The sequence below is a fragment of the Stenella coeruleoalba genome, assembly GCF_951394435.1.
Source record: "Stenella coeruleoalba genome assembly, chromosome: 19".
Classification (NCBI taxonomy): Eukaryota; Metazoa; Chordata; class Mammalia; order Artiodactyla; family Delphinidae; genus Stenella; species Stenella coeruleoalba.
In genome coordinates, this window is record NC_137165.1 from 59,421,598 (window position 1) to 59,442,211 (window position 20,614).

The 20,614-nt window shown below is 52.5% G+C and overlaps 1 protein-coding gene across 1 annotated transcript in view; it reads left to right on the forward strand.

The window, feature by feature from the left end:
* The first annotated feature begins 5,779 nt into the window (after nt 1-5,779).
* RGS9 (regulator of G protein signaling 9) overlaps nt 5,780-20,614 on the forward strand; it is a 65,994-nt gene continuing 51,159 nt past the window's right edge. The window contains exons 1-3 of the mRNA XM_079904708.1: nt 5,780-5,799; nt 6,294-6,374; nt 17,756-17,852. Coding sequence (XP_079760834.1) covers nt 6,318-6,374; nt 17,756-17,852 — 154 coding nt within the window. The 5' untranslated portion in view covers nt 5,780-5,799; nt 6,294-6,317. The remainder of the gene's footprint in view (nt 5,800-6,293; nt 6,375-17,755; nt 17,853-20,614) is intronic.

The following is a 20,614-nucleotide window of genomic DNA, read 5'->3' on the forward strand; positions in this document are numbered from 1 at the left end:
CTGGGAGAGAATTAATTTTATTAGGGAGGCGATAGGGAGCCGCTGAAGATTTTTGAGAAAGAGAGGGGGCCTCATAATAGCAAAACCTGGGGAAAATGATTTCTCTGAGCTTGCGCTTTAAAAAATTGAGGTATAATTCCCATACCATTACAGTTCACCGTTTTCAAGTGTACAGTTCAGTCCTTTTAGTCTATTCACAAGGTCGTGCAACCATCACCACTGTCTAATTCCAGAACATTTTGATTATCCCCAAGAAGCAACTCCATACTCATTAGCAGTCACTCCTTCCTCCCCTAAAGGTTTGCACTTCTTACAAAACACCAAATTTGGTTGTCTGTAAAGTGACTTGAGTTTGACCCCAGGAGGGCTGTGTACCAAACATAAAGAGGGAAAGGGAAAGAGCAGGACTGGCTTTTCTAAGGTTCAGGTGATGTAACCAGACATTATCTATCTATCTATCTATCTATCTATCTATCTATCTATCTATCATCTATCTACCTACCTACCTAGAAAGAGAAGAGAGAGAGAAGAGAGAGCAGTATTAGACCCACACATAGGAGCCAAGAGCATGGGTGAAGTTGATCTTCAAATGCAGCATCTGGGTGATGTGGAAGCAATGGATGTCAGAAGAAAATTCTTTTTTTTTTTTAACATCTTTATTGGAGTATAATTGCTTTACAATGGTGTGTTAGTTTCTGCTTTATAACAAAGTGAAATCAGTTATACATATACATATGTTCCCATATCTCTTTCAGAGAAACTTCTGTAGTAACGAACTATAAAAATGATCCCTGAAAGTATAGTCTTAGAAGAAAATTCTTGCATGGGCTAATATTTTTATTTCCCTGGCATCTCCTGTAGCATTCATCTTCCTGTACCCTTCCAGACATTGCTGTTCTGGGGAAACCAAGGGAAAGAGCAGACTGTGCAGGAACTTTGGAAAATCCCTTGCTTTGGAAAGCCCTAAGAAAGACACTTGCTCTCCGTGGACAGAGGTGGCTGCTGGGGCCAGGACGAGGGGCTGGGAACCCAGGGTTTTGGAGGCTGAGCCACCCCACCGGCAGGGGGAGCACCTGAGCATCAGTAGAGGACCCTCGCTGGCACGCTTTGGGTTTAAAAATCCTTCGCGGGATGGGCATGTTTGACAGAAGAGAAGGATTTCAGTACGATTGATACAGATGGGGTGCACCAAGTAATACATTTTCTTGGGGTCTCTTCTCCTAAGGTGGGTCCCTCTTGCCCCTCTCCCCCAACCCTCCCCGATCACGTGTGGCAGGAATGGTTGGGGGCACGTCCATGGTGGCACCCAGCTCTTCGGCTCTTTCGAATGTCTGCCACGTGGAATCCCGTTTTGGGATGGCCGGTCTAAGTCCAGAGAGGCCTCGCTTTGTAAGGAGTGCTAAATCCCACTTTGTTAAGGCTTCCCTGGTGGTGCAGTGGTTCTGAGTCTGCTTGACGATGTGGGGGACATGGGTTCGTGCCCCGGTCCGGGAGGATCCCGCTGGGCCCATGAGCCACGGCCGCTGAGCCTGCGCGTCCGGAGCCTGTGCTCCGCAGAGAGGCCCGCGTACTGCAAAAAACAAACAAACAAACAAAAATCCCACCTTGCCAGCCTTCAGGCTGATTGAGCTGTGTATTTATTTCCGTTCACTAATTGAAGTCATGTGACTTTCAAATTGGAGGGGAATTTTGAATTCATCAAGTCGGGCTCTCTCTCATTACTACTGAGAAAGTAGAGACTTGGAGAGATTAGGTAACTTGATCAGATTCACCCCTCCCACTAATTCAGGGCGACAGAAAGCAGGTCGGGGGTTGCCTGGGGACAGCGCGGGGGAGGGATCACAAAGGGCATAAGGAAACTTCAGGGGGTAACAGGTGGGTGTAGTTTCACGGGGGTATACATGTATCGAAACTCATCGAAGTGTGCACTTCAGATACATGCAGTTTAGTGTATGTCAGTTATCCCTCAACAAAGCTGTTAGAAAAAAGTCTCACATCTGGTGAGAGGCAGAGCAGGGACCAGAGCACAGCCTGGAGGCCTTCACACGTCCCCTGAAGCCCTCAGCTGTCTTAAAACGAAAGCCTATTGCAAGCTGTGAAAACGCCTTTCCCCATAATGCCATTTTTTCCTTTTTTGAATTAAAATTTTTTTTAAAAAAATTGAAGTATAGTTGCTGTACAATATTATGTAAGTTACAGGTGCACAATGTAGTGATTCCCAATTTTTAAAGGTTATACACCATTGGTAGTTACTATAACATTTTGGCTATTATAAAGTATTCCCCATATTGTACAATGTATCCTTATAGTTTGTTTGATACCTAATAGTCTGTACCCCTTAATCCCCTACCCATATTGCCCCTCCCCTCATACCCCTCCCCACTAGTAATCACTAGTTTGTTCTCGGTATCTGTGCGTCTGCTTCTTTTTGTTACATTTACTAGTTTGTTGTAGTTTTCAGATTCCACATATAAGTGATATCACACAGTATTTTTCTTTCTTTGTCTGACTTATTTCACTAAGCATAATGCCCTCCATGCCCGTCCATGTCGCTGCCAATGGCAAAATTTCATTCGTTTTTAATGGCCGAGTAATATTCCATTGTACATATGGACCACATCTTCTCTATCCATTCCTCTGTCGATGGACATTTAGGTTGCTTCCACATCTTGGCTATTGTAAATAGAGCTGCTCTGAACATAGCGGTGCTTGTATCTTTTCGAATTAGGGTTTTTTTTCTTTTGGATAAATACCCAGGAGTGGAATTGTTGGGCCATATGGTAGTTCTGTTTTTAGTTTTTTTTTAATTGAAGTAGAGTTGATTTACAAAGTTGCAGCAATCTCTGCTGTACAGCAAAGTGACTCAGTTAGACACATATGTACATTATTTTTAAAGATTCTTTCCCATTATGGTTTATCCCAGGAGATTGGATGTACTTCCCTGTGTTATATAGTAGGACCTTGTTCTCCATTCTAAATATAATAGTTTGCATCTACCAAGCCCAAACTCCCAGTCCATCCCTCTCCCTCCCCCCTCCCCCTTGGCAACCACAAGTCTGTTCTCTCTGTCTGTGAGTTTGTTTCTGTTTTGTAGATAGGTTCATTTGTGTCATATTTTAGATTCCACATGTAAGTGATATCATATGGTATTTGTCTTTTTCTTTCTGCCTTAGTATGATAATCTTTAGGTCCATCCACGTTGCTACAAATGGCATTTCATTCTTTTTTATGGCTTAGTAGTATTCCATTGAATATATAAACCACATGTCTTGGTTATTGTAAATAGTGCTGCTATGAACATAGGGTGCATGTATCTTTTAGAATTAGGGTTTTTTGGGTTTTCTTTTGCTTTTCTTTTTTGGATAAATACCCAGGAGTAGAATTGCTGGGTCCTATGGTAGTTCTGTTTTTAGTTTCCTGAGAAACCTCTATACTATTTTCCATGGTAGCTGTACCAATTTACGTAATTGTCATTTTTAAAAGACCCATAGCTCCAAATCTTCTATAATGAGAAACAGTGCTGCCCTTAACAAAAACCAGTTCCAGCCTGACCTGCTCCACAGGTAGACAGAAGTGCACCCCACGGAGTTGGGAAGAGGGTGGGGCCAGAGGGAGGCGTGATCTTGTTCTGTTTTCCTGTGTTTATCTCTAGCCATGCTTGTGACAAGTATCACCTCTGGATGCATCCAATTCATTTAATTTAGGAGAAAAAAGATAAGGATGGGATTTTTATTCTAGGACTGTACTTGGTGGTGGTACCTGGTAGCCCCTGCTGGGCCAAAATAGTTTCTGAACAATCCCCAGTTGATGAAGAAGCAGGAAGCCTTCCAGAAAAGTTCCTCTTTTTCTCCGTCTCTCTCAGGTCAAGCACTCAGAGCCACACCAGGTGTGGTCAGCTTCTGAAGGTCTCAAGTAGCTTCTTCTGGAGAAGGTGAAAGGCAGGGAGAAGCGTAGGTGTGGGCTACGTAGGGCTCCACCTACACTTCCTTCCCTTTATTGCTGAACTGGCGCTGACCAGTGGGTGTGCAGAGAGGGTCTGTCTGTGGGCCCAGTGTGCTCATTGCGTGGAAATTAAGGCCCTCTGAGTTCCCTCCCAGAATATGTTTTCATGAGCTATTGCCTCTCTCAGCGGAGCTAGGAAGAAACATTCATGCATCTAAGATTTTTTAATATATATATGACTTTTTAGAATCGCCAGCATAATACACACTTGTGACAAAATGCAAACGAGACAGAATTATATGAAATGCAAACATGGCCCAGAGCACGGGCAGTGGCCCAGGGAGTCAGGTGAATTCAACATGACTTCTGTCTGAGTCAGGGAGACGTCTGTGCGGGCTGGGTGGTGCTGTCACCGAGCTGTCCCGAGTGCTTGGGGACACAGAATCAACTCCAAGATCTGTGCTCTGGGCTTCCACGCTATCGAAGACATTTAACCCATGGTGCTGCTTCTTCACGATTTGCCTCCCCTAAGTCCTTCCCACCCCCAACCCTTTGCCCTTCTCTGCCTGGCTGTGTGCCCTGGGAGGCTGATCCGGACAGGCTGCATCCCCGGGCCTCTATCACCCTCTGGCTTCCGGTCAGGACCGACAAATGGGAAGCACTCAGAGGAGAGAGAATCGGGGTATTTATTCCGCCAGCACCCTTTCTAGCCATGGCTGTGTCCCTCCAGGATGACAGCCCCCCACCAGGGCTCCGGCTCACCATCCCTCGGGCCTGGGTGAGGGCAGTGGTGTCCCACGGCTGCTCTAACCCTGACCCCTCTAAGAAAGTCTCTGCCTGCAGGCGGTCTGAGGCATCCATCATGGAGAGATGAACTGTTGAGGATTCTGCCCCTCCTCCCAGTCTGGGAGGAGGGCACAAGGGCTGAGAGCAGGATGTTTTAGGTTTTATCTCCTGAGCACTAAGCACGGTGGACTGAACTTAGTTGTTGTGTTGACCAGAGGTGTTGGGACATTTTCCTGGGAGGTGACCTTGGAACTGGGGTTTAAAGGGCACTGCTGTGTAAAGGACCATATCATTGTGTTTGGATGTGGTTTATCCTACAGGGGCCAGGCTCATGGAGATCCCATTGTATGGTATCCAGGGCAGCAGGACCCCCATATAGGTCCTGAATCACACCTGTGTGTTGATGAAGAGGAGGCTGCAGATGACTATAGTGATGACGATGGTGATGGTCGTGATGATGATTAGATGTCCACTTACCTGACCGAGTCACAGGAGAATTTCATTTTAGCACGATGTCCCTCTGCCATCTTGCAAGATAATACTTGCTTTTTCGGGTCAGTCTTTTTATTGGGGTATAGTTTACAGACAATGTCATGCTCCAATTTTAAGAGTACAGTTGGATGAGTTTTGACAAACATGATTACCTGAGTATAACCACCACTCCCATCCAGATATAGAGCATCTTAAACAACAAGGATTTCCTGTATAGCACAGGGAACTATATTCGATCTCTTGTAATAACGTATAACAGAAAAGAAACTGAAAAAATAGACCAGGCAGCTGGCCCAGCAGGGACTTCAACTTTCCTTCTTTATTCTTCACGTCCTTTCTTTTGTTAACCAACATCTCACCAATTCCACGTAGAATTTGCTTTTCCCCTAAACACTTCTAAACATTTTTAAAAATTTTAATTTTTTTATTGGAGTATAGTTGAGTTACAATGTTGTGTTAGTTTCAGGTGTATAGCAAATTGATTCAGTTATACATATACATGTACTACCTATTCTTTTTCAAATTCTCTTCCCATTTAGGTTATTACAGAATATTAAGCAAAGTTCCCTGTGCTGTACAGTAGGTCTTTCAGGATTATCTATTTTATTTTATTTTTGCCATAAATGTCCTTTTTCTAGAAACTAATTTTTACTGGAGTATAGTCATTTTATCTATTTAAAATATAGTGGTGTATATATGTGAATCCCAAACGCCGAAACTATCCCTTCCCTCCCTTTCCCGTGCCTGTCGCCCTTCCTAACCGAAGTCCCATCCTCCTTAAGGGCTCGCCCTCGGCCACAGACCCTCCCACGCGGGTCCCGGGAGCGCGGGGCTCACCTGCGGCTCCGCGGGCCCCGGCGGAGCCTGACACCGCCCCCTGGCGGCAGGTGGGCGCCGGCGCGGAGCACGCCCGGCCCGCGGCGCGGCGCGCTGATTGGCCGGCGCGGATTCGGGCAGCTTCCCGAGGGCGCGGGCGCGCGGGTCGGGGGCGCCGCGAGCAGCACAACCCAGCCCGGGCACGGGGACGCCGGCTCGCTCTCCGAGGGCTTTCTCTTCCCTCCGGTTGTGTCCAGGTTCTGCGTCCGCCAGGGTCCAGGATGACAATCCGACACCAAGGTCAGCAGTACAGGCCGAGGATGGCATTTCTGCGGAAGGTGAGCGCGGTCCCATCACCTGGGCCCGGGAGGGGCGCGGGGACCAACACCGGGAAGTGCCGGCGGCGATGTGGGCAGGGGCGGGGGGCAGCCCTTGTGGTCGGTTAGTGCCGCTTGATGTCATTAAGTGACTTATTTGCCTTGTGTTTCTGTCTGTCCGTCTTTTAAAGACTCTAATGATTAGGTTTCCTTGTTACCTGTTTATAGTGGAGAATCTACAGCCGAGGGCGACTGCCGGCTGGAGGCTGAAAACAACCTGTTACTTGGGAGAGCAGGCGCAGGAAGGCAGTTCAGCGAGGCTGGGTCAGATTTGAGACAGTCTCCTGATACTATTAGAGGCTCCCAGATGTTAAATTAACATGTTTGCTGTTTTTCTGATTCAACACTGCAGTATTTGAAAGCGTGTGTGTGTGGTGAGTGTGTACACACAGACCGTGAAAACGGTGTGATTTGCAGGCTAAAGGGACACCCCACTTGCAGCGCTCCTAGATTCCTTATTCAAGTGTGTGTATTTGTGGATCTCAGGTCTCTCTGTGTGCAGCGGAAGTCAGGACCCTCCCCATGCAAAGGCTTTCTCAGAGCAAGTGGCTGGGCACAGGGGGTGTCCATACTGGGGACTTGTGCGGGGTGGAACGCACCTTGTGTGGTGATGTATTTGGGGATGAAATGGCTCATTTTGTTCTAGGCTTTTGAGATGACCGGTATCAGAAGGGGTCAGCAGAGGATTAGGTCCTGGGTCACTTGCCCGCCCTTCCTCCCACTTGCAGCCAGTTTTCACAGTGTGGTGTCCACCGTCTTAGGCTTGTCTTGAGTAGAATTAGCTGAATGCTTTGTGACAGTAAGAGCCCTGCCCTGAGCCCTTGGAGCTCAGCAAATTGGCGTAGTCAAAACTGTCCTGATTTGTCTAAGACTTTCAACGCTAAAACCTGGCCAGTCCCGGGCACACTGGGACAGCTGGTCACCCTCGGTCCAGCTACTTGAATAAGCTTGTGCGTATTCCAGGTGGTAGAGGTGTGAGGATATAAAACAGAGGGGGAGTGCTGTCTCGCTGGGAAAGAGCCCTGAGAGCCTCTACTGCAGACACCACCTCCTAAAATCAGAGAAAACTGCCCAGACTGGATCTCTGAGAGCCATCAGGCATCTTCCAGGAGTTCCCAGGACTGCCGTCTTCTCCCAGACAGGGCAGCTCGGGCGCTGAGGCTCTGAGAGCGATTGTCTGGAGACATTCTGTTTGTTTTTGAGCCTCAGACATTGTGTTTCATCAGGACTGTTATGTGGTAGACATTCCTGTCTTTACCTGGGCCTTCTGACTGGTGTGTTGGTCTCCAGCCCATCCTCCTCCACCGCTGCCTCCTCTTTTCCACCCCAGCCTTCCGTCCTCCACCCCTGCCTCCTCTCTTCCACCCCAGCCTCCTGTCTTCCACCCCACCTGCCGGCCTCCACAATACCATTCATCGGCATGTTGGGTTTCTTTCGCAAACCGACATGGATCCCCTCGCTCTGAAACCCTCCGCTGGTTTCCCCCGTGCACAGGGTGATGTCCAGCCTTCCCAGCCCGGCCACTGAGGACCCTGCTCCCACTCACCCCTCCGGCTTGACCTCCCGCCGGCCTCCCACACCTGCCCTGCAGGGACACAGAACAGAGCAGCCCCCCTCACTCAGGGGGGCTCTGGCCTCAGTGACCTCCTCGTCTTTCCAGGAACCCTGTGCCCTTCAAGCCTCAGATCCCTCCACTGGGAAAGCCCTTCTTCCCCTTCTCACCGGCCGAGCCCCCGTCCCCCCCACTTCCGGGCCCAGCTCGGGGGCCCCTCAGCTGTGACGGCCGGCTCTCCCCACCCCCCCTGCCCTGCAGACCCTGCCCGCACCTCAGCGCTGCTCTCTCCCTTTGCCTTGTTGGATGGGGGGAGACCCCGTCTGTCTGTGTCTTCTGAGGTCCTCGGTCAGATCACAGAGCAGGTCCCAGGAGCCTGTGCCAGGGGGCCCTCAACCGTGAAGCAGCTGAACGAGGTGCCCAGCCTTTGGAGAGGAGCCCAGGCCTAAGGAATGTGGACTTGGGCGCAACTCTCACCCACCACTCAATGGATATTTTTGAAGTAGGCTGTGTCCCCAGTGGGGCCCTTACATGAGTGTTCTCGTCTATTCCATGAGACAGAGTTATCATCACCATTTTACAGAGCGGGAAGCTCAGAGAGGTGAAGTCACTCGCCCCAGTCGTAGCCGCTAAGTGGTGGAACCAGGAAAAATACAGATTGTCGCCAAATGTGATCCAGTGCTGTAAGCTTTCCTGTGATGTTGGGGGCAGGAGAGGCCGTGGGAAGGCCTGCCCGAAGGTGCCTGGGGGACGCGGAGCTGAGAACTGAAGGATAAATGGGGGTTCTAGGCAGAGAGAAAGAAGGCTGTTCCAGGCAGAGGAACGGCGTGTGCTAAGTGCGTGTGCTAAGTGCGTGTGTGCGTGGGATGCCGCACAGTGGACCGCCTCCCGTGGCCCCTGTGAGCTCCTGTCCTAGTGCTGGCCCATCCCCCCTCCATCCGCCCCTCCCCCGTGACGTCCCGATCTCCACACCAGCCAGGAACAGCTGTTGCTGCCCTTGGGATGCGCCTCAGGTCTGACTGTCCTGGTGCCTCATGGAGAAGCCTGGACTGCTTTGCTTTCCTGTGTGGCGTCTGGCATCTCCTTCTGCTGCGGGGCAAGGGGGTGCGGAAACAAAAGGGAGGAGACCCGGGCAGAGCACGGGAGCTTTCGCTTGTATCATTCTTTCATTCAGCACGTGCACAGAGTCGTGCGCGTCTGTGCTGGGCGCTGTGCCTGATGCTGGGGACACTGTGGGATTAGGACGTGGCCCCTTCCTCCTGGAGCTTAGGGTCTAATAGAGAAGGACCGCTGTATAAGTAAGAAGAATGTTCTGCAGGTTGTGGGAGACGTCATTAGAGGAGATGCACGTATATAAAACGCAGAGCAGGGAGTGGTCAGTGCCATCTGGGTTGGGGACCAACAGCCTTCACAGGAGGGCTTGTAACTGAGTGAAGGTGTGAAAAATTAGTAGGTGTTTTTTTTTTTTTTTGCCAGGAGGACGGGAAGATGAGTGGCATTTGGGGGAATGCGGAGCTTGGAAGTGTGGAATAGCGTTGTGCCGTGGGAGAGTCTTCAGGGGTTGGGGTAGCTGGCCGGGGGGCAGGGGTGGGCAGGAAGTTGGTGATGGAAAGGCTGGTAGTGAAGGAGGCTCTGGAACTGGGGGCTTCGCACATCCAGCCGGGGGTCTGACGCTTTCTGTGTTCGCTGAGAAGCCATTTGACGTTTTAAAATCGGGTACGAATAAAACGAGTTGGTTCCCATGTTAGAAAGATGATTCTGATTAGAGGGTAGGAGTGCTTCTCTACCCTGGCTGCACTTTAAGGAACATTGTTATCAGGTCACCTTCCTTAGAGTTTCTCATTTACTTAGGAGATAATTAAGTAGTCAAGTCAGATGGAGTCCAAACATTGGTTTTTTTAAAAAAAATATTTATTTATTTATTTGGCCACACCGGGTCTTAGCTGCGGCATGTGGGCTCTAGTTCCCTGACCAGGGATCGAACCCCCTGCATTGGGAGTGTGGAGTCTTAACCATTGGGCCACCAGGGAAGTCCCAAAACGTTGGTGTTTTCAAAGAAAAGCTTCCCACGGACTTCCCTGGCGGTCCAGTAGTTAAGACTCTGCACTTCCACTGCAGGGGGCAAAGTTTCCGTCCCTGATCAGTGAACTAAGATCCCACATGCTGTGCGGTGCGACCAAAAACCAATATATATATATGTATATGTATAAAATCAAATACAGAAAAGCTTCCCAGGTGATTTGAATGCACAGCCCAGAGGAAAGCCCCAGGACATTTGGTGACATCTGGAGACATTTGGGGTTGTCCCAGCTAGGGAGGGGGCTGCCCCTGGCAGCTGGAGGGAAGAGGCAGGAACGCTGCTAGACACCTACGGTGCACAGGACAGCCGGCCCCAAATGTCAACAGCACCACCACTGGAGGGCGCCCTGGAGGCTGGGGACCTGCCAGGCCCAAGGCAGAGGCCGGGTGGGCCGAGCCGGACGGTCCAGGAGGGAGGTGAGACGTGCCGCAGAGGCCTGTTAGGAGACGGGTCAGAAACAAAAGCAGAGTCCGCAGAAGCTGACCGGGGTCGTGGAGGATGCTTCCTGGGCTTCTGGCTGGGGTGGCCTAAGCGCCGATCGAGCGTGTGTGGTGCCCCTGAGGGTCCGAGAGGCTTCGGGGTGAGATGGCCCAGGGGTCCGCTGGCCTCTGGGCGGACAGGCTCCTTAGTGGGAGCCCCTTCTGTTTGCCAGACAGCCCCGTGGTTGCAGGTCACTTGCTCCCTCTCTGTACAGAAAAGTACTGATTATTACCATCCCCCGGGAACCTTCTCCGGCTCAGAGGAAAATCCCAGCCCGAGATCTCGCACAGGGAGTGACAGCGAGGGGCAGCGTGGGCGTGGAAGGTGGGATGTCGAGGCCTTCGGAGCCGTCGTTCCTGTTCCTTGGTGACACGCCTGCAGTCACGCAGAGGCACGTGGCATCTGACGCCCCCATCCCGCCCCCAGCTCGGCGTCACCCGGGGTTCAGCACCGCCTGGTTACCCCGCCGTCCTCGTGTGGCCCAGGATCGCGGGGAGCTGCGTGTGGGAGACGGGAGGGCGCCTGACGTTTGGGGCGGGGGTGGCCGTGCCTCCCTGTCTCTGGGGGGGTGCCCACCAGGCGCGAGGAGGAGGGCGCGAGAGTTGGCAGCAGTTGGGAGCAGAAAGGCAAGGGCTCCTCACCCTCTGGGGACCTGGGGACACAACTCGGGTTGTCCCCTGTCTGTGGTGGGCAGAGGGGCTCCTCTGCTGGAAGCAGGGCTGGAGCCCAGAGCCTGTATGACTGGGCTGGGGCCGCCACGGCAGAGCACCGCCGGCCCGGGCACAGTGTGCGCAGCGTGCTTTCCGGCGGCCTCTGTCCGGGGCCTGCAGACGCCGTCTTCTCCGCGTGTCCCCACGTGCTCGCCCCCCGTGGTGTCTGTGTCCTCATCTCCTCTTCTTCAAAGGACACCAGTCACACTGTCACAGGGCCACCCTAGTGCCCTCCTTTTAACTCAGTTACCTTGTCAAGGACCCTCTCTCCCAGTCCAGTCACATTCTGAGGTCCTGGGGCTTAGGTAGGACCCCAACCTATGAATTTGAGGGGTGGGCACCGTCCAGCCCATAACAGAGACGGAACCAGCAGCCCGAGTCCTACGGTTTCCTTGTTGGGTGCCTGGGGAGACCCCTCAGGGGAATTGACACAAGGAAAGTTCTGAGGAAACTGGATCCAAACCCCAGTGGGCCGAACGCCCTCAGAAAGTTCTCGAGGTCCCTGTGGTGTTCCCTGCTGCCCCCAGCCCTTCTCTTCTGTGAAGGTGACACACCCGCCAGAAAGAAATCTGACTCCCCTCATTGTGTTCCTAAAATAGCTCTCATTATTCCTCCTCTGAAGGTTATTTTCAAACTCTTTATAACTAGATTTTTTTTTTTCTAATGCAGAGAGAAGGAATCAAACCCCCTGACTTTCTATTGGAGAAGCTCAGGTTTCTAACTCAGAGCGGGGGTTTCTCTTTCTTCTCCAATATATGGGCGCCCTGACGCCATGAAATGCTGCTGTTTCAGCTGATAAAAGTTTTGGAGCAAATGTGGACTTTCCTCCGGCAGTTACCCTGGGAAAGGGGAGGCCCGGGCTCCGACGTCAGAATGGCGGGCACTTCTGGGAGGAGCAGGTGAATCCGAGGCTCACGGCCAGCCAAGAATTCCAGAAAAGCATAACGGGAGAGGATGTGCATAAAAAAGAATGTCTGTATGCGTGTAACTGAGTCACTTTGCTGCACGGCAGAGACCGGCACAACACCGCAAATCCACTGTGATTCAGTTAGAAAAAACAACTCCAGAAAAGGTGACCCCTGCCGCCCGTGGCCCCTTGGTCCCCGCCCGCGTCCGGGGGAAGCAGCCGCCCTCCGGCCACCTCCTGGGGTGTCCCGCGCCCCCTTCTCCGCTGGGAGCCGCTCGGTGCCCCCGTGGCCCGAGACGCCCCCAGGCCCCGACCTTGCAGGAGGCCAAGCACTGCAGCTCCGAGTGGAGCGGAAACGCGTCATTTCCGTTCCAGAAGGATCCCGCGAGCCGAGAGCGCGTCTGTGCGGACGGGCTCGCGCTGGGTCTTGCACGAGGAGCCCCGGGCGGCCCTGGGCCCCGGCCGGTCCCGCGGGCAGCTGAGGGTCCGGCGCTGGGCCCGGAGCGGCCGTGACCTTTGCCCCTGATCTCGGCCGCTTCTCGGGATTGTGGTTCTGCTGCCGGTGCCGGTTTAGCAGCAGGTGGAAATAGGACAGCCCAGCCCTCGGCGCTGACCTAGGACGTCGTGTGTCACCCCTTCTCCCGCCCTGGGGACTTGGGGGGCCTGCCAGCCTCCGGGGTGGCGGGTGGCGTGTCTCCAGTTCGGGGCTCCCCGCCTGACCTTTCACCTCCAGCGCAGCCTGGCCATCTCTCTTTCTCTCTCTTTTAAAAAAAATTCTGTTTTATTGTGGTGAGAACACATCACACAAGAAACTACCCTCCTACATTTTTCTAAGTGTATAATTCACAATGTTGTTAATTATAGAAACAATATTGCAGGGCAGGTTTCTAGAACTTACTTCATCTTCTTGACTGTAACCTCATGCCCAGTGATTGCATCTCCCCGTCTCCCCCTCCCCCAGGCCCTGGCAACTGCCCTTCCACTGGTTCCGTGAATTAGCCGATTTTAGGTAGTGGAATCGTGCGGTCCTTCCGAGACCGGCTTACGCACTTAGCATAACGTCCTTCAGGTTCATCCAGGCTGTCGGAGATTCCAGAATTTCCTTCCTTTCTTTAGGGCTAAGTCATAATCCCTGGATGTGCCACATTTTCTTTACCTGTTCACCCACCAGTGGACACTTAGGTGGTTCCACATCTTGGGTGTTGACCACGGTGCTGCTGTGAACCGGGGAGGGTCCATATCTCTTCGCCATCCTGATTTTGATTCTTTTCGATAAATACCCAGAAATAGGATTGTTGGATCATCTGGTAGTTCTGTCACTGACCAGGGTTCTTGGCCTCCTTGAGCAACAGAAATTGAACAGAGACCAGACAAGAGATTCAGGCAAGGCTTTACTGGGGCCGCTGCTGCAGCAGGGGGACTGAGAACAAACAACAGGTCCCCTTGCTGGCTGGCTGGGGGGGGGCAGCTGGCTCCTTACGTGGGGTGAGGGTAGGGGTGCGTCCGGGGGTCGGGCGGGAGTGGTGGCTCAGGCGTTCTGCCCACCCCTTGGTGGTGTCGAGTGCAGGGGGCCTGTGCAGCACCCTGCTGTCGCTCCTGGCTCTTCGGAAGTGGCAGCTGGGTTCTTTGGGCCTTTTTGTATCTTGTCCAGAATTTGCCCCAACTGGGCATGCGTGCAGTCTTTTTTCGTCCCTTATAGTTTCTTTGTATTTTGTTGCTTGAGGTGACGTGTGTCCAGGTGTGGGCACTGCAGCAAAGGGCCCCAGGTCCCAGCCTGTCTCAGTTCTATTTTTCATTTTGGGAGGAACCTGCATACATTTTGCATTCCCACCAACCGTGCCCGAGGGTTCCAAATTCAGCCTTTCACTTTCCTGCGTCAGCCAGCGCGGGGCCCCTCGCACCGTCCCTCCCTTGCAGTACGGCGGCCGGCTGGGAAAATCCTTCTCGCTCTGTGTGATGTTTGGGGATCATCTCCGCCATCCTCTCCTCCTCCCGGCTCTTGCTCCCATCCCTGCTTTCCCTGTTTTTTGGTGCATAATTCAGCCTGCAGTTGCTGTCTAATAGATTCTTTGTGCATAGCGTGGTATTAGGTGCTTTCGCTGCTTCATCTCCTTTGATCTTCACAACATCCGTCTGACGACGTAGGTACTGTGCTCATCTCTGCTTTACAGAGGATGAGCCTTAGTGAAGTTTAGTGATTCACCTCACCTGCTCATTGGAGGATGATTTGAACTGAACTTTATTCGCACCCAGATCCCTAGTGTTTATCTTAGTTCATTTGTTTATCTTCACACCAATATCTTCCCAACTCTCTGAGGCCCGGGAGGCTGTCTTTTATCTTCCTGTACCAACCCCCCTGCCAGGGCTGGGCACCTAATACACGCTCAGTAAACATCTATATTTGGATGATTGGTAGAGCAGGGTTTTTATTCCCAGGCATCTAAAGACAGCTCTGCGTGCACAATTTTAAAGATGCACTGATGATACGAACACTACTGATGTTAATGATTCCAACCCACAAACACTAACAAATCTCTCTCCTTATAAAGTATGTATCTTTTTTTATTATTATGCTGTATTATTTGACCTACATGTTATTTATGATTGTATTGATTAATTTTAAATTCTTTTCCTTTTTTCTTTTTTAAACCCCGCATTTGTTTATTTATTTACTTTTTTGGCTGTGTTGGGTCTTCGTTTCTGTGCGAGGGCTTTCTCTAGTTGCGGCGAGCGGGGGCCCCTCTTCGTCGCGGTGCGCAGGCCTCTCACTATCGCGGCCTCTCACGTGGTGGAGCACAGGCTCCAGACGCGCAGGCTCAGTAGTTGTGGCTCCCGGGCTTAGTTGCTCCACGGCATGTGGGATCTTCCCAGACCAGGGCTCGAACCCGTGTCCCCTGCATTAGCAGGCAGATTCTCAACCACTGCGCCACCAGGAAAGCCCAAGTATATATCTTTCTGCTTATATATCTGTCCTTACAAAGCATTTTTACACAATTACTTAGATTCTAAGAGGTAACAAAATGCTATCAATTGTGAATATACTGTCGTTTTGTGGTAGAGGAAGGGAATTCAGAGAGGTTGAGTGGACTCCTGCAGTTACGAGAGAACCTTGAGGACATGAGAATCTTGGGTTCCTTTTCTTCGGGCCACAAGCACACGCAAACTCTAAAAGGACTTTGGAAATTGTAAAGGGCTGTACAGTGTGAGGAGGAGTTATTTTATGAAGCAGCAGGAGAGAAAGGATCATGTAACCAAGCTAGTTAAACCGGGGGAAGAGCGGCGCGGTGAGCCATTTTGCTTTGGGTTGTGGTTGGGACGTGGACAGGTTGGGTTTGAGGGGAGACCCTCCGTGAGCATCTGTCCAGCCGTGCGCAGCTGCCCTGACCTCAGGAGAGGGCTTCCAGCCGGAGGAGGACAGGAGAGGTCTTTGTTTCCACTTACTCGTTCGTATTCTGTGTTTCTGCTTTTGCTGCTCACTGAGCCTTAGGGTCCTCACCTGCCATCCTTTGCCCTTTCTGCCTCCTCATTCCTATTCGTCATTTTATGACGACCACTCCAGGAGTGCCTCTCCCGGCCACCTCCTCCCTGGCACAGGTGTGTTGTCAGGACACCGTGGCCTCACCCTGGTCACTGTACTTCCCGTATCGTCCTGTAATATCCTTGCACTAGACGGTGAACTCCTTAAGCTCAGGGACCAGAGCTCTTTATCTTTGGTTCCCTGAGTCCACCATGGCTGCCTGGTTGTTGAATGACGGACTGATCGTTTGCAGGCACCTGGGGGGGCTGGGGGTGTGCACGGTTTTCCCCTCGCGAGGAGTTTCCTGGAGCATGAACTTTGAAGTGTCTGCACGTGAGGCTTTGTCGATGCCTGTCATCAGCGTTGACCAGAGAAGTGCTTGGTGTCTTTTTTCAATTGTGTCAACCCATCCAGTTTGTTTTAAAATATCCTTCAGTTAATTTTACTCCTATTAATTTTTTCAAGTGGAAAAATGTTTTGTATTCATCAATGTTAAAAAAAAAATACTCTGAAGACAATCAGGGCTGTCCTTGTGGGTGTCTCCCTGCAGTTCCAGCTTCCTCCGATGGTTCGTGGATTCTCTCTGGTGTCAACCCTCTCGTCGATGTTCGTGAATCGAGTTCTTATCTCTGACGGTCGTGTCCTTTGAAGTTGGGACATTTCCTTTCCAATCCCCTTCCAGACGTCGTGGCTATCTCAGCAGCCCTTCACAGTCAGCATTCCAAAAGCAGAAGTGTCTGCTCTCTCAAAGCACTCCTCCTTTTGAAATTTCTATTTTTGTAACTGGCAACTCCGATCGTCTAAGTTATAAACTTTGCCGTTATTCTTTGCCACCCTCACTGCACCAGTCAGTCACTTGCACCTACAGTTAATCCTAGGTAATTAGAGTCAGAACGAGGGCTCTAAAAGCCATGCGTTCTTGTTATCTTCTCTGCCCCTGCCTTTATTTATTTATTAATTCATGCGCTGGCTGTTTACTGGGTACTGTCCACGTGCTGGGCGCTGTTCCAGGCAGTCAGAATACAGCAGCAGACAGCAACAGACAAAAGATTTGCCCTCGGGACTTCCCTGGCGGCCCAGTGGTCAAGATTCTGTGCTTCCGCTGCACGGGACGCGGGTTCGATCCCTGGTCGGGGAACTAAGAACTCACATGCTGTGCAGCGCGGCCAGAAAATTAAAAAAAAAAAAAAAGGAAGATTTGCTCTTGAAGACCTTACTTTCTAGGAGTGAGGGAGACACATGGCAAACGTTATGATCAGCAGGTAGATTATTTCGGACGCTGGAAGGTGAGTGCTATAGGAATGGGGGGGGACGTTCGAGGTTGCAGCACGAGGTAGGATGCAGCTGGGCGTGGCTTCTGAGCCTATGAGGGGGAGAGTCGGGGGGAAGAGATCCCAGCCACGTAGACCAGTAGGAGAACTTGGCCACTGACTGAGTGGAATGGCCCTTGCGGAGTTTCAAGCGGAGGAGAGATACAGCCAAAAATAATTGAAAGTCTCGCACGGGCTGCCCTGCTGAGGACAGACCGAGGGGCGGAAGTGGGAGGGGTGGAAGCGCCATCATCCTGTGCCCGGACGGCCGCAGTGGTGGTGAACAGGCCCCTGCTTTTCCCTGTTGGGGCGGGTTTCTTCGTGCTTCGATGCTCCTCTCTCAGGTGCGGGCCCGATGACACCGCTCCCCAGCCAGAGCTGCTGGGACAGAGCCCACCCTCTGTGGCCCCCCTGAGACCCGGCCCCTCCCCTACCCCCGTCCCACTCCCACCCTGGGCGCTGTCGTTCTCCCGTGCCTTGTAGCTCTGTCACTTTCTAGCCAACAAAACCCTTTTTTTTGCCAAGTCCCACCTTCTCCTAAAAGCCTCTGCAGCATCTCCTGGGCAGAATGAATCCGTCCGAGCTCTCACACCTGGGGAGGTGTTTGTGCCTCTGACGCGCGCGTTTAGTTCTCAGCTGTGCGCTGCCCACCTAGGCGGTGGGCTCCTGGGTATAAGGGCCCCGTGTTCCTCTTTGCATCTTTTGCTCCCTCGATGCTGCCAGAAGGGCCTCACTCAGCCTTCGAGATGGTTCTGCGTAGCCAGCTTTGGCGGTTCTGTCTTGCAGATTGAAGCCCTCGTCAAGGACATGCAGGACCCAGAGATGGGGGTCAGAGTGCAGAACCAGAAGGTCGCGGTCATCAGCGTCCCTCACGCCATGACGGGTAATGTATCTTGTGATTTGGTCTTGGCCTGGAACAGACCGTACACAGAGGTGGGCAGACTATAGCTCGTGGGCCAGATGCGCCCCGTGTTCTGTATCTGTGAATAAAGGTTTATTGGAACAGATGCACGTCCTCATTTATGTATTGTCTGCAATGGCAGAGTTAAGTAGCTGTGCAGAGACCGTGACGTGGCCCACAAAGCCGCGTATACTTACTGCTTACTTGCCCATTCGTGCAGGCTCCTTCTGGGCGAGGAGTCAGAAAGGAAAGAGAAAGGAATCCAGTAGGTCCCCTTGTGAAGCCATTCCTCGTCCCCAGGAGGTCATTTTAAAAACTTCTACTGTTGTTTTTTATTTGATTGTCTTGTTTGATTTGTTTTAATAAAATCAAGCAGCAGAAAAAATACTATTTGGCAAAAAAAAAAAAAAAAAAGAATTGGCCTTTGTTTTCTCCATCCTTCCCTGTCTTCTAATTAACATTCAGACCCTTCTTGACTCCCCCAAGGGCAGGGCACCTTAGTCTCCTTTCTCTGGGGGCGGGATAAAGGGCGTCATTTCAGGATATCGGCAGAAGGGGCTGGACCCCCAAATAAGAATGCATTTTGATCCGTGCGTTGCGATGGTTTTGTGATTTTGGTAAAATCCGTGCGTTGCGTTTGTTTTGTGATGTTTGCAGTAAGGAGTCCCTTTCCCACCGAGTCGTGTTGTTGGCAGAGGAGGGCAGCTTCTCAGAGCGCGAGCCTGGGACTCGCCGCTGTGCTGAGTCCCCTGTGAGCCCTCGCTCTTGACCCCATCCATGACCTGAGTATTTGTCACTCAAGGCACTGGGGTCTCTGCAGAGGCAAGCCGGCCGGAAGGAGGCGTGTCCCAGCCAGCACAGCGTCTCTCGGGCTCCCAGAGTGTGAGTGACAGACGGCGGAATGATTGGCATGCGACAGGCTAGCTCACAGAAGAAAAGAAAACTCCAATGGTCTAGACTTGGGAAAGACTAGGACCCAGAGCAGCCTGGGCGCCCCAGGACGTTGCAGGCTGCCTCTGACCCCTGACCCCACCCCCTCCCAGCTCCTGGTTGTCATGAATTCTGGTTGAATTCTCCACTGGATTGGGCAACCCTCGAGGGGAGAGATCTCGTCTAGCTCATCTGAGTAACCCCTGCGCTTAGTGCAGCTGGGGGTCAGGGTGGAAGTTTAACAAAAGTTTATCGAGCGCGTGAATCAATCCTGGTCTCGAACTGTCCAAAGGGCGCTGGACGTTGACTCAGGCACCCTGGGATTGAATCCTTTGGGTGCCTTTCTTTTTTTTTTTTTCCGTGTAGCCCTAGTCTCCGTTTCCTCATTTGACAAGCAGAAATAGTGATCCCTGCCCCAGGGGGTGCCTGCAGGAACCAGACAAGGCTCTAGTGTGCACTGGCCGGTGCTCAGTGACGCCCCACGGGGCCCATAGCTGGCTGTGTCACCACGATAAGCGTAGGGAGAGATGTGACCCCCCAGCCCTTTCTTGCAGCCGGGGACACGGAGACGCAGAGTTCTAGCATCTTGTCCCCAGGTCTCTAAACGCATCCAGGGCTGAGCGTGGGCTTGAGCCCGGCTACACCGCTCCAGCGTCCATGCTCTCATCCCCCGTCCGGGATTGCAAGCTGCTTTCCTTCCTGGCAGGTGGGGCCCCTGGTTCCCTGGATTTGGTGGGGGGCCGCCCACCCAGCCACGTTCTGCCTTGTTCATCCTACTCGGGTGAGTCCCAGCTGCGGTCGGAGCCCAGGAGGAGCCCTGTCCTGCAGTATCGGCCCTAATCAAAGCAACCGGGATCAGTGCCACCCGACTCCTCAGAGGGCAGGGGACTCAGGACTTAAGGGGACGACGGTGGCCGACGTGGGCTCTGAGCAGCCTGTGGTGCTGTCGGCACAGATCACGTGGTGGACACACCGGGGCCCCCGTAACCTCATTCGACCCATTTCAGGAAGCGGTCAAGTGGATGAGAAAACCTTCAGCGCCTTGGTGGGGAGCGCTAACCTGTCTGCTCTCCGCCGGGGGCTCTCTTTCCTGGTCTGCACACCACCGTGTAGAGACTTGGGGTGGAGAGTCTAAAACACCCAGTCCTGGGATTTTTAAGTAGGGGTTTAGGTGAAGAATTTTGCTTTTGAATAGCAAAGCGCTGACTAAAGCCAGGAGCCACAGGGGAGCCTCTGAAAGCCGTCGCGGTGGGCATGTGGGCGTGGAGAGCTGATAGCTGGATATCTGTGGCCCGGGGCGTGCGCAGGAAGGGCAGTGACAGGGGGTCCACCCTCAGCCACACTGCGGGCAGCTCCTTCAGCCCAGAGAGTGGGGGAGGGGCCCTAAGCCCTCCCACCCCCCCGCGGGTGTCAGAAGAAACGCCCCTTGGCCACCCCCAAGTGAGCGAGGAAGTGTCCTTTGTGACAGTCCAGCTACAAGGACACAGGCAGCGGGGTTTCAGACCCTGACCCTCCTCCTTGGTGTGTTTCGTGGGCCGGTTTCCACACAGGCAGGGGACCCAGCTCGGCCTCTGGAAAGCAGGCCGGGGTGGCTGGAAAATATGGTTGTTGGCATTTGCAAGATGACGTCGGAGTTGGGGTGCATCTTTCTCCCGAGATGATCCCGCCCGCCTCCTGCAAGGAGTGTGTTCTGCCGATGGGGCCAGAGGGCCCGGGCCGAGTGGGAGGCCGCGGCTTCCCTGGGGTCCTGCATCAGCTCTGGACTTGGTGGGACCCGGCTTGCCTTGGCCCTTAGATCAATCTGAACACTTGCT